At 42.7% G+C, this 13,690-nt stretch overlaps 1 protein-coding gene across 6 annotated transcripts in view; it reads right to left on the reverse strand.

The window, feature by feature from the left end:
• Positions 1-1,649: 1,649 nt before the first annotated feature.
• csk (C-terminal Src kinase) overlaps positions 1,650-13,690 on the reverse strand; it is a 105,248-nt gene continuing 93,207 nt past the window's right edge. For all 6 annotated transcript variants that reach the window (XM_069902610.1, XM_069902607.1, XM_069902612.1 and 3 more), the window contains 3 exons: positions 11,078-11,273; positions 6,454-6,540; positions 1,650-2,787 (listed from right to left, as the gene is read on the reverse strand). In XM_069902610.1, coding sequence (XP_069758711.1) covers positions 2,605-2,787; positions 6,454-6,540; positions 11,078-11,273 — 466 coding nt within the window. In that variant the 3' untranslated portion in view covers positions 1,650-2,604. The remainder of the gene's footprint in view (positions 2,788-6,453; positions 6,541-11,077; positions 11,274-13,690) is intronic.

Below are 13,690 nucleotides of genomic sequence, written 5' to 3' on the forward strand. Positions count from 1 at the left end.
ATTTTCAGCCAATTTTTACACCCTTCATCCCTGCACACAGCTCGTCGGAGTTCCAGTGCAATCAAGGTGGAGGAACTTGATTTGGCTCGCAAATGTGTAGACTCGATAACAGAGAGAAAATAAATAAAACTTTTTGAACCCGCAACACATTAGTTGCTTCAAGATTATTTTGCCATGTGAAATACAAAAAGAAACTGCAGATACTGGAACTTTGAGCAAAGAGAAGCTGGAGGGGACTCGGAGTCGGGCCGCATCGTGGGTAGAAATGGTCAATGCTTTCTTCGGGCCTGGTGTGGGGAAACAAATGCCCCTGCTTATAAAGCTCTGCAAATGGTAGTAGACCACAGGTTAAAAACCCTCTCCACCACTGAAAACAGGGAACGCTGCCATTGGGAGAGCAGTAACAGCAAGCAATCATCAAGGATCCACACCACCCAGTGCACGCTCTGTTCTCACTTCTACCATCAAGAAAGAGGTGAGACTCGCACCACCTGGTTCAGGAACAGCTGCCATCCCTCCACCATCGGACTCCTAACAACAAACTCAATCATTTAAGGACTCTTCCTCTTGCACTTTATTGATTTATTTTGTTTTATTCTTGCTGTATTGCAGTCAGTTTATTTACATTTATTTGTTTACACGTGCATGTTGAGTGCAGTTTTTTTTTTGCATTGCCAGTAAGTGGTAATTCTGCCACGCCCGCAGGAAGAAGGATCTCAGGGTAGTATGTGATGTCACGTATGTACTCTGACAATAAATCTGACCCTTGATCGAGGTTTTATTGAGACTCGATAAAGTGTCCCGACCCAAAACATGGACTGACCATTTCTACTCGTGATTCCGTCCGACCTGCTGAGTCCCTCCAGCTTCTCATTGTTTACTTTGGCAAGCGTTCTGCCAAATTGCTCCAAAACATTTTTGAACACGAGCTCTGAACGTCATCTGATGTGTTCTTTGTTATTATCTCCCTCTGCTCAAGATAGAAATTAAACAAGCATTGTAATCCTTGGATCCAAGTTGTTCAAATAACCTGCACCGACTAATGGGACATAGCATCAGCTCAGCCAAACCTACAACGTTGAGCTGATGGTGGGATTGACATCAAAAAAGATGAGATTTTAAAAATGTCAAGATAAAATTCCTTCCACTATTATGGCCTACCTGATTTTTTTTGATTGATCGTATGACCTTTGGTCAAATCCAATATCTGCTGCTTCAGAACCCACTTCTATCTCCAAAAGAATGCCGCATATGCCGGCACTTGAACTTTTAAAAACGTCACCACCCAAAACCAGTGGTCGTATTCTAAAACCCAAACCTTAACAGCCCAGTCTGACTGCCGTCGGCTCTGTGCAAGCTTTAAATGGCCTGTTTAATATGCTATTAAAATTTCCACCTCAATTGAGTTATTTGCTTTTAATATCGTGACAGCTTCAGTCCAGAGGCCAGTTGGTTAAGGTCTACGGGGTAGTCTTATACAGAGTATACCTCAAAAACGACATTTTAGGTGGAAATTCAAGGGGTCGTCTTATACAGAGTCGTCTTGTACGCTGGCATATGTGGTATGTTATTGAGTGTTCCCCCCGCCCCCAATAGTTCGCGCTTTTAATGATAAACAGATAAACATGAACCACTTGTGACATCTCCAATGCAGCTGTGAAATTAATTACCTTTATTTCACATATCTCATGTTGCAAATACGTATCCACTGACTTTATCTACAGGTGAAAGAATCCAAAAAAAATCTGTAATCTTGCCATTTACAAATGACTTTAGGGAGAAAACATTAATTCAGTTTCTGGTTGTGGTTCAGCACCTGTTGACAGCTGTCTGCAAGGCAGGCAATATCAGAGCATAGTAGAGTCCTATGGATCCATTCCCGTATCCTTTCTGTTGAATTCCAGGGAGGTTATAATGGAATATGACAGACAGCAGGAAAAAAATATTCTTCCAAGTTCATAAATCTCAATCAAAACATAACAGCCATTTAGAAATGATCCATATGGAATGGTTTATTTCATTATTTTAATCTCAGTCTTGGCAGCTAAAATGAATGTAGCTCACTGATAGAAATGAACACATCCCACACTACACATGTAATGAGTTTACTTCAAATCAGTGGAGCATTACTGAACAGGAAACTGAAAACTCATTTTTCTTGTATAAAAACTACACGTTTAAAAAAACAAAATCTGGCAAAGCAAATTTAGACGGGAAAGCAGAGCACAAAACTGAGTTACGTCGGTTGAGAGAAACTTCTCATCACTGGACCTCATTTTGACTCAAATTTTGGTAGGACAAACGCTGCAGAGTATAGAGAAGCAAATAAGCACCGTCGTTTGGTTGGAGGCACTTGGCACAAAACAAAGACCACAGCGACCGAAAGTCCTGACGAAAGGTGTAAGCATGCTTTTTAAATGGGAGTAAGGGGATACTGTTCTGCCACAGTACACAACTTGGGGATTGAGGATGAAACACAATGCCATGATATGCGGAGTTCTTTTTTTTTTAAAGGTTGCTTTGTAAAAGTCTCAGTACTCTTGGTTCAACGTGGAGCAGTTTATTATTATTTTTTTAAAAAAAAGTTCCATTGCATTCTGGACGTCACAGACGCATTTCCGTAGTTCTGATTTCCTGCAACTTGGATCTTAGCTGCTTGAAAGACGGTCTTCGTCCAGGGTCCAGATCCCAGCACAGTTTCATCAACTCGTAAACAGAAGCTGAACACCCATCAGGCGGATCCATTTTGTAACCTTTCTCGACACGAGGAACCACGTCCTTCAGAGGCTAAAGGATTAATGAAAAAATAACATGGCCCAGAGTGCAAATGCCCATCATATTCTTTGATTTAAGACATCTCAACCTGAGATTTCAAATACATTTCCACAACTAGCTATCACATAGTTCTGCGAATTTACCACATTTCTTGTGAACAGGAAAGAGTTCAAATAAAATGCAAAACACAAGAAAACGAAAAACAATCCAGAAAGAGAGCCAAGCACAGTCGCAAGATTAAAATAGAGCAATGTGACACTGAACACCAAAAATTACTTGGTTGATGTTCAGACATCATTTAACTTGTGCACAAATTTATCGACCTAAAAATACAATCATTTTACATTTAGAAATTTATTAAGTGGCATGCAAAAATAGGGCAGATATGTGCTTGTGCCAATGAAGTTTGCATAAAATCAGTGCAAAATAAATTTTAAACAAAAATCATGTCCAGTATAAAGCAACATCAGGGTAAAAGCTAGCTTTGCCCATAAAATGATCACAAGGCAATGCAAACTACTTGACTTTCCACTAATCGACAACTTTCTGGAATTTGAAAATTCTCTGCAAGATGAAACCATTCCTTTTGGACATTGAGAAATATTTTGAAAAATTCTTCCAAATTACTGAACTTTGGTAATATAACAAGAACATCAATTTTTAAAAAAAGTAATTTAAGCTATTTAAAAGTGTGTTACTTATAGGCAGTGAGTGGATTAATAATCTGATTGAAAATATTAAATTTTGTCTCTATAATTAAATACTGTTAAAAGCATACTGCATTCTACTGGTTACATTTGGAGGTAAAGTAAGACATGAAAATCTGCAGACACCCTGGTTGAAGTAAAAACACAACGCTGGAGAAACTCAACAGGTCAAACAGTGCACATTATTCAGCAACGGTAAAGATAGAGAACCAACGTTTCAGGCTTGAGCCCTTTATCAAGGTATGGAAAAATGCGGACAGGTGTCCGAACAAAAGAGGGGCGGTCGCAAGGCAGGAGGTGAAAGGTGGAGAATGGAGGGAGGGGACAGCAGAGATCAAGGGGAGGAGGGATGGCGAGGGAAAAGGAGGTAGGAGAACAGGGAAGGGGAAGAGGAGAGCAGATTAGCAGAAACCGGGAAAGTTGACATTAATGCCAGGAGATGGAAATCTGTACAAATGGAGGGAAATGTGATTTTTGGCATTTAGTCATTTTCATCGATAGCCCTCCAGGTCTACCTGGAATTTAGTTTATATTTTTATACAGCATTTCCACTGCTTAATAATGGAAGTTGACAATGCTAACTTAAGGCATGAACAATGCCCTGCGGCATAATTTGACTGATAAATGCCTCCAAATTACACACTGGTAATTTTCAAACACATGTTGCGCCAAGTTATTTAGCCGTCATGGCAGATCCACATTTGGCAGTTATGAAAGATATTGATCTTCTTTCTCAGCAGAATACACGGGATCTCCTTTTGAAATGGAGATACAAAAACAGTCCTGTCCTTCAGTTGACCAGATCAGGTTTCAAATTCAATCAATAGTCCTTGGGGATACTGAAGTTTTAAGGAGAAAGGATGATACAAATTTAAGTTCATTTGATCTTGCTGAGGACAATTTTGATGGAACCTTCCCACATAATATTCAATTATCCGAGACAATGGAGATATTCGACAGGAGGGGCATCAAGGTGATGCAGCCCCTTGGGCTGCTTCCTCTCAACGAGTGATCTCGTCTCACTGCTGATCCCAGGTGCTGTGTGGAGTTTGCATGTTTTACCTGTAACTGCACTCTCCCCGCCCCCCCCCCCACCAAAAAAAACCTGGTGACATGGTTTCGACCAAATCTTCAAGTGCTAGTTGACAGAAGGGCTAGTTGCATGAAAATCAGTGGTGGAAGATGGATAATATTGATGGGGATGTGGGGAGAATAAAATGGGGGGATTGGCGCAAGCAAATGATTGTCCAGTGTGGACTTTTTGAGTCCAAAGACCAGTTTCCTTGCTGTAGTTCAAGTGGTTGATCAAGTGGTACTTCTGCAGGTCTTGAAAATCTATCTTAAATGAAGTTTGCAAATGAAAGTGTGACCCTGAATATTTTAAATATCATGGCTACAGGTGGCAAGGGGCGTCAGCAATTGGAAGCCTTGATGCCGATGCAGATTATTCATGGTGCAGTTTATTGGGGTCAAGAAGGGAGGGACCAGCCATAGTGGAGAGAAGGGATGAGGGAAGAATTCCAATCTGTTTGTGGATTAAACTTCCAAAACTAAACTTTACTCTATATTTCAATTTAAAATAGAATGATTAACATCTATGTGCCTTATTCAATCTGACTATTGAAGGATTAACACTCTCCCTCAATGTTAGCAAAAAGAGGCTGGTCAATGACTTCAAGAAACTGAGAGAACCTCAGGTCCTCCTATGAGGAACGGCTGCCGGTGACTGCGGTCAAAAGACTCACACGTGGGAGGGGGGGGGTGCAGATTGCTAGAGAGTGGCTGAAGGGGTTACCAAGGTCAGAACCAGGATGCCAAAGGGTGTTAGAAGCTTCACAATCATGTCAGAGGTGCGCACCCGGAGCTTGGGCTGTTGACAGCTTGGACTGAAGGCGTGCTGACGTGGAAGAGGCGAAGCAATGACTCTTGAGGGGGGAGGGGGGCGCGCGGGGAATGAGGCTTTTTAAAAAAAAGACATCCAGCACCCTTTCAGTCCGCACGTCCTATCGCCCAATTACATGCTATTAACCTACACCCCCTTTATGTTTTTGAACGGCACTTGGAGGAATCACAGGCAGACTCGGGTAGATACCGGATGAGTGTGTATTTGCCAATTGCTTGACTGGAGAACATCGAGGCGCACCAATTTTAAACTTCTGTATTTATTTTCTGCAATATTTTTGCCAGTTGCTGTAATCCCAGATAACAGGGATTTTACTGTATTAGACTCAATTGGATGTGTAACTGGCAATAGATGATACACTGCTCTTACACTTGTCAAAATTCTGCCCTATTTGACTTGTAACAACTTCCTACATCACTATTCAACTAACTGCTGTGCACGTGGACAGCACACCAATTACCGCTTTACTCTCAGGACAATAAACAATTCAATACCAATGAGTCATGACTATGTGAAAATATGATTGCATTTTGATCAGTCTTGAAAGATTTAGCACACCCATTCTCACTATGACACTCTATCATTTTCATCTGTGTGTAGTGCATGCAGCCACAACAAGACAACGGGGAGAAGCTTGAACAGAATCACAACCAAACTTTCCTGCGGCTGAAACACTAAATCAATGAACCCGAGCCTGCCCAACCTCTTGCGACGTGTGCCAGGCATCCAGCAAAGAAGTGCAAGACTGAACACAGTTTTCAGCTGTTGCCACCTTCTGATCACTTTGATCACCTTCTGATCACTCAAACAGACAGGAGTTGAAGTCACCGGAATAAATCCTTCACCAGCCCTTGAGACATGTGGGAGACATGTGCCATTTCCCACAAGTCAAGATTTTGAATCATTTTGTTAACTTCAAAAATATTCAAAGGCACAATGATATATAATTAATTATAATTACACAAATAAATGATATGGCTTTCTCAAATTGAATTCATCTTTGCTCCTCAGTCTACTTGCAAAACAATGGACAACTTCCCTTATTAACAAGTTGAAAAGTAAACCTACCATTCTGGGATAAGGCACTCGCCCAAAAGAGTAAATTTCCCATAGAAGAATCCCAAAACTCCAAACGTCTGATTTTGTAGAAAAATTCTGTAACCAAAAAAAAGGATTCTTTCACAATGTTAGTTTTTGCATCTGTTTAATGTTTCCAAATTAAACAGCCATTCTCAACCTTGGCCCCTTTAACCTGCAAAGCAGCTTTTTGGTTGGATTCTTCAATATTTGATGATTTCAGTCTGTGAGGGGCCCGACAACCCGCGTTGAGAATGACTCGACTAGATCATGGACTCTTGCTAAGTATTCCAATTTGAGCCCACATCAGGGCAGTTTGAGGATCCCTGGGATGAAGGGGTTGACTTATGATGAAAGATTAAATCGTCTAGGATTGTATTCGCTCGAGTTCAGAAGAATGAGAGGGGATCTTATAGAAACATATTGGATTATGAAGGGTATGGATAGGATAGATGTAGGAAGGTTTTCTGAGCTGGCCGGGGGAACTAAAACGAGAGGACACAGTCTCAAGATTCGGGGGAGTAGATTCAGGACAGAGATGAGGAAAAATAGTTTTTCCCAGAGAGTAGTGAATGTTTGGAATTCTCTATCCAGGGAAGTGGTTGAGACTCATTAAACATATTTACATATTTAAACATATTTTAAACATATTTAAAATTCGGTTAGATACATTTTTACATGATAGAGGAATTAGGGGATATGGGGAGAAGGCAGGTAGGTGGAGTTAGGTCATAAATTAGATCAGCCATGATCTTATTGAATGGCGGAGCAGGCTCGATGGGCCATTTTTGGCCTAGTCCTGTTCCTACTTCCTATAATTGCTTCCGTGCCAGTTAACCCGGGTCTAGTCCAAACCTCAGATGTCAAACGTGTGGCGTTCGCACCTTCTCTGTAACGACAGATTTCTTCCCTCATCCAAAAGTGGGAAGGGCCAATTAGCTTTTAACAGGACTCACTCAGCTTGTGGGCTGCTGGAGACTGGCTCATGGGAACCAGGTTAAGAGGGAAAGGAGGACCCTCAAAGGGACTTGGTTGCAGAAAGCTTCCTGATAGAGTTAGCGTAATGCTGTAACAGTGCCAGCAAATGGGACCAGGGTTCAAATTCTGCAGTGCCTTTAAGCAGTTTGTATGTTCTCCCCTTGCCTTCATGGGTTTCCTCCGGGTGCTCTGATTTCCTCCCCGCACTCAAAACGTACCAGAGGGTTTTATGCCAATTAGGTGTCATTGGGCGGCACAGGTTCATGGGCCGAAAGGGCCTGTTACTGTGCTGTATGTCTAAATTTAATTTAAAATTCAAATGCAAATTTAAAATCGTATCGGAGGTTTGGATCTGGAGCTCGGGTTGCCAATGGATCAAACAGAGGTCTGCATGGCTGCAGAGGCTGTGGGAGCACTAGTGGCAAATCCATGGATGTGTCTGAAGGAACTCTCTTTCTTACCGGGCAATGCTAATGCTTTGTTTGCCTTATGGCAGACAAGAGGAAATTTTGTGTCTCTTCCAGTTTTTGTATTACTACATGATAATAAAAGGAATCTGAATTTTGAACAATGAGCTTTGTGCAGGTGACTAGTTGAATCTGGGGCAATGTGGTGAGAATATGGGGAAAATGTAAGGTTCATGTGAATAGGTGCGTGGCCAGTGATATGAAAGTCCTATAGCTTGTAAATGACCTTCAGTGTACAAAAGAGCAACTTGAATAGGATGCAGTTATTTTATCAATGTTAGGAACTGCATTTGTGTTAAAAAGTGACAGTTTGCCTGAGAGAGCCAAGGTGAGGGTGGACTGCTGAGAGAGTGGGAAACGGACTGAGCATGTGAAGAAAAAGATCTAAAAATTTCTGGACTTGGACGATAAACCACCACTGGGTGGTACTGTGGAGTTGAAGGAAGCCCAGAGCATGAGTCATGGTCTGGAGGACAGTTTAGAATGTTGGGCATTTTAAAAGGGATGAAAATTCTGAGGGCAGCCAGAAGGATCCGGACCAAGCCCGTTGTTCCTCTCTCTGCAGCAATACAAGAAGACAACTTCAAATTTTGTGCTCTTTCTCTCTCAAAGATCTTTTGGCTTCAGTTTACCAAACAAACTGAATTTTGTTTATGATCTTTGCTTTGGTTGAGATCGAAGTTTTGTGAGTCTTGTGTATTTTGTGTCTAAGTTTTTCTGTGGGCTGGTTGGAAATATAATTTGGACTTTAATTACATATGTTATGTTTAGGCTGGGGAATTTATTATGAAATTTGCATAGTGACCAGTGGGCATTGTTATAAAAGAGGGGGATTTTGAATTAAAGTTTGAAGGTGAATTTTTTGTTAATAAAGTAATTGTTCATCTTTACCCCTGTGTGATATGCCTTCTTTGTGGTTGCTGGTTTGATCTTGTAACACAAGACACCCCTTCTTTCCCAAAATTTTGCTCATCCATCTACCACTGCCATTTGTGCAACAAGTTCTAAAATTGGTCACCACCAACCCCAACTCCTTCCCTTCATGAGATGCTCCTCAACTAAGCTTTCGGTCATCAACTTAGTTTCAAATGGTTTGGTAACTGGAAGGAAGGGGTGTGGGGTCAATTTTTAGGGGAATGAATTGAAGAATATAATATCGAGATACAGCACGGTAACAGGCCGTTTCAGCCCACAAGCTCATGCTGCCCAATTTACACCCAATTAACCTACACCCCAGGTACGTTTTGAATGGTGGGAGGAAACCGGAGCCCCCGGGAAAACCCACGCAGACAGGGAGAGAAAATACAGATAGCGTGGGATCCAAACCCCGGTCCCAATCGCTGGCGCTGTAAAGGCCAGAGTAGCAAATCTGCGAAATTCTCTACCCAAGGACACAGGAGATGCTACCTGATTAAACACATTTAGGAGAGATAGAATTTCAAAGCAAGGGTTACGGGAAACAGGTGGATCAGTGGAGTGGAGTTCTCAACCAGATCAATGTGAATGGCAGAGTCGGCTTGTCGGACTTGATTGCCTTTCTGCTCTTATTTTTTTTTCTAAGCTCTTCTGTTCTATCCCTGCAGAGAGTACCTGTAGAAAACTAAGTTCTCACAGACCAACATATTTTTAAAAAAATTCAGTCAAAGGCAAATTGCTGCACTCAAGGCAACATTTTGGTGAACATCTGGGAGATACTTCAATTGTTAGAAAAACTAGCATTTTGTCAAAGTGCTTTAAGGGCATCGACATAAACCCATGATTCTGGCATGGTTGAATGTAAGATTCAAAAGGGAAAATTATAGACCTTTCAAAGATGAAGATCCTAGACATTGGCCTTAAAAAGCAAAGCAAATTCAGTATTTTCGCTTCTGACTAAATGCAATGAAATACTTCCTTTTGAGTCACCACATGTTGGAGGGAGAGTCCAGGACAAGAGGGCTCAACTTCAGAATTGAAGGGTGTCCACTCAGAACATCTTTTAAAAAAAACTACCCCGTGGTGCCTTGTGAGAATCAACAGTGTAGCGAGGAAATTCTTCAGCTGGGGGTGGGGGGGGGGGGGGGTAAATCTATGCAATTTTTTTGCCACAGGCTGTTGGGTACATTGGGTGTATTTAAGGCAGAGATTAATATGTTGATTAGCCAAAGCATCAAGGAAGGCCAGGCAGTGGGGGTGAGTTGTAAAATGGATCAACTCATGAATAGCCTATTTCTGTTCCCTATGTCTCATGGTCTTGTGTATTTTTTAAAAAGATACAGCATGGTAACAGGCCCTTTGGATCAAGGAGCCCAATTACACCCAATTGACCTACAACCCTTGGTATACTTTGAATGGTGGGAGGAAACCGGAACACTTGGATGAAACCCACGTAGACATGGGGAGAACGTACAAACTCCTTACAGACAATGCGGGATTTGAACACAAGTCCCAGTCGCTGGTTCTCATACAACGTTGCACTAGCCGTGCCATGAATTATCATCTCATTTATGACCAGACTGAGCAGCTAGAATAAATTTTTATATAACTATATTTTACCACTTTAACCTCACTTGCATTTTAACTTGTTAACACTCAGTGCTGTTACAAACTCACACAAGCATGTCTTTTCTTTGCGTAAACAGAATGTTAGGAAGGAACTGATCAGTTTCCTTTTTGGGCACCAGTGCACTGCATTTCCTAACAACCATGTATTTCTTAGAAGTAAATGAAGTTGGAAAGTGCCTTGTTGCATTTAGCATTGCCCAAGTGAATCAGAAAATGAAACTCTTACATCATTTGGTCATCTCACAAATCCTCTTTTTAGAAGGAATATAAATGTTAAAGTGTTAAAATATAGTTACACAAAAATGTATTCTACCTGCTCAGTCTGGTCGTGAATAAGATGATAATTCATGGTATGGTTAGTGCAACGTTGCATGAGAACCAGCGACTGGGACTTGTGTTCAAATCCCACATTGTCTGTAAGGAGTTTGTACGTTCTCCCCATGTCTACGTGGGTTTCATCCAAGTGTTCCGGTTTCCTCCCACCATTCAAAGTATACCAAGGGTTGTAGGTCAATTGGGTGTAATTGGGCTCCTTGGTCGAAAGGGCCTGTCATCATGCTGTATCTTTTAAATAAAACAGGAAGAACTTGAGCCAGTAAGTGTAAAAAAAAGTACATTTGTTTTACCTTTTCTTTCAGAGCTTCAGGTGCCGTCCATTTTACGGGCAACTTCCCAGTGTCTTGTGTAGAAGAGGCTTCTTTTGTAAGACCAAAATCACTAACTTTAGCTAGGTTTTCCTCAGAGACCAAAACATTGCGAGCAGCTAAATCTCTATGTACAAAATTGTTTGCTTCCAGGTATTCCATTGCTTCACAAACATTACTAAAAAAAAAGGAGAAAAGTTTAGACATTAAAAATGGCATCACAGCTGACCACTTTGAAGGACAAAAGTTTGTTCAAGTTCATGATACATTTGTAACGTTCAACTGGATGAAACGGTGAAAAACCACGCGAGCACATACAGAGACAGCACATATATTTACAAGCGATTTATATGCAGTACATTCGTAAAAATAAATAGCAGACACTTGGAGGGATTTTGTAATGAGCATCTCGTCAGTCCTTCAGCATCTCACTGCCCGTGGGAAGAAGCTGATCCACAGTCTGGTGGTTCTGGCTCTGATGCTTCTGTACTTCTTTCCTGACGGGAGTAGCCGGAAGATGCTGTGTGCAGGGATAATGCGAGGTAGGGGACCTTAACGATTTTGCATGCCCGCTTCTTCCAACGATCCTGGTACATCACATTGATGGGGCGGGGGGTGGGGGACACCCCAGTGATCCCCTCTGCTGATCTAATGGTCCTGTGGATTGACGTCCAATCCAATGCTCGAGAGTCCAGAGTAATTATACCACACTGGAATGCAACCAGCAAGGATGATCTTGATAGAGCTCCTGGAGAAAGTTGACAGGATGGTGGCTGGTAGCCTTGACCGCCTCAATTTTCTCGGGAAGTGCAGTTGCTGTTGTGCCTTCCTGACAAGGGAGCAGAGGTCATGATTTAAATGGAGTCCAAGGAACTCGGTGTTCTCCACTAGAGAGTTGGTGTATTGGAGGATGGTCATCCACATTGGAGAATCTGGTTGTTATTATCGCACAAGAGTTTCCACCAGTTCTCTGTACTGTAACTCATTGTTATTGCTGATGAGGCCAACTAGTCTCACATCATCTGCAAACCTGATGGCACTGTTGGGGTCTTGTTCACGAGATACTGGAATCATTGGGTCAGGCCACGTGATTGGACGCCTCCAGAAGTGAATAAAGAGACCTTCAGAGGACGGTGTGATTTGCATAGTAGCTATTACAGTGCCAGTGACTCAGGTTCAAATCCAGATCCGCCTGCAAGGAGTTGTACCTGCGTCTGCATGGGTTTCCTCTGGGTGCTGCAGTGTCCTCCTATCCTCCAAAAACGAACAGGGTTTGCAGATTAATTAATGTATTTTGGCAGCACGGGCTGGAAAGGCCTGTTACCATGCTGTATCTTTTTAAAAAATTTATAGGCAGCCAGGTTTGCACATGGGTCTTCATCAATAAGGCACGAGTGCAAGGGGTGGGATATTATGTTGAAGTTGTTCGAAGCTTTGGTGAGGTCAAATTTGGAGTATTGTGTGCAGTTTTAGTCACCTACCTACAGAGAAGATTGAAGGAGTGCAGAGAAAAGTTACAAGGCTGTTACCAGGACTTGAAGAGCTGAAATAAGGGGAAGGATAAATACGTTAGGACTTTATTCCCTGCGCTGTCAGAGAATGAGGGGAGATTTGAAAGAGGAATATAAAATTACGAGAGATATAGACAGGGTAAATGCAACCAGGATTTTTCCGCTGAGATTAGATGAGACAAGAAAGAGAGGCCATGGGTGAAAGGTAAAATGTTTAGGGGAACATTCAGTGGAACATTTTCATTCAAAGGATGAAGAGAATGTGGATTGACCTGCAAGTGGAAGCAGTGAATGTGGGTTTTAAGATTCAATAGTTATAAAACAGTGTCATATTACATGAAATTTCTTATTGTCTGCTGCAAGGCAGACAGATTTACCACCGGCAGGAATTGCCTAAGGGCCTCTTTACAGTCTTAAATACACTCAGACGTAGTCAGAGAGAAGCAAAAGAGAGTCCCTCCTTGAGACACCGAGTGTCTGTAGATTCGGCTCCAGCACTGCCGCAGTCACACAGAGTCCAGTCCAAATCACTGGCAACCTAAGCTCCAGATCCAAACATCCGACACTGTCAGGAACTCTTCGGCATCCTGGATGTGATACCTGGTTCTCCTCTTGCCAGTTCGAACCAGTCTCCAGCCCACCACGAGTCTCCTGACAGCAGTCTCACAGCTTCTGCGGGTTCCTCGCCTCGAGTCTCCAGCAGCCCGCCACATGCACTGGTCCCTCAGGCGCAGAGGCCCCTCACTGGTCTGCCACCGTGGCTACCGTTCCCGCAGGTTGTCTCCTCTGCTTCTCCCTCTCAGACTGGGGGGGGGGGGGGGGGGGGGGGGTGGGGGGTGGCGCGTGGGGGTGGACTTCCCATCTTCTGGTGCACTGCTCCAGTCCTCCACTTCTCCAGATTCTGCAGCCCCTTGTGGTTGCTGCCGATTAATAGGCGCCACGATCTTGAGCGTAGACCCACGGTTGCAGGATTCAAATAACCTTCATTGGCTCCCACAACAGGCCATTCAAAGCCCATTCGGAGAGTTGACTGGGCAGTTGAACCTCGCGGGAACGCTGCATCTCCGCTCCCTCACTCCGGTAT

Source organism: Narcine bancroftii, chromosome 11, assembly GCF_036971445.1.
Source record: "Narcine bancroftii isolate sNarBan1 chromosome 11, sNarBan1.hap1, whole genome shotgun sequence".
Classification (NCBI taxonomy): Eukaryota; Metazoa; Chordata; class Chondrichthyes; order Torpediniformes; family Narcinidae; genus Narcine; species Narcine bancroftii.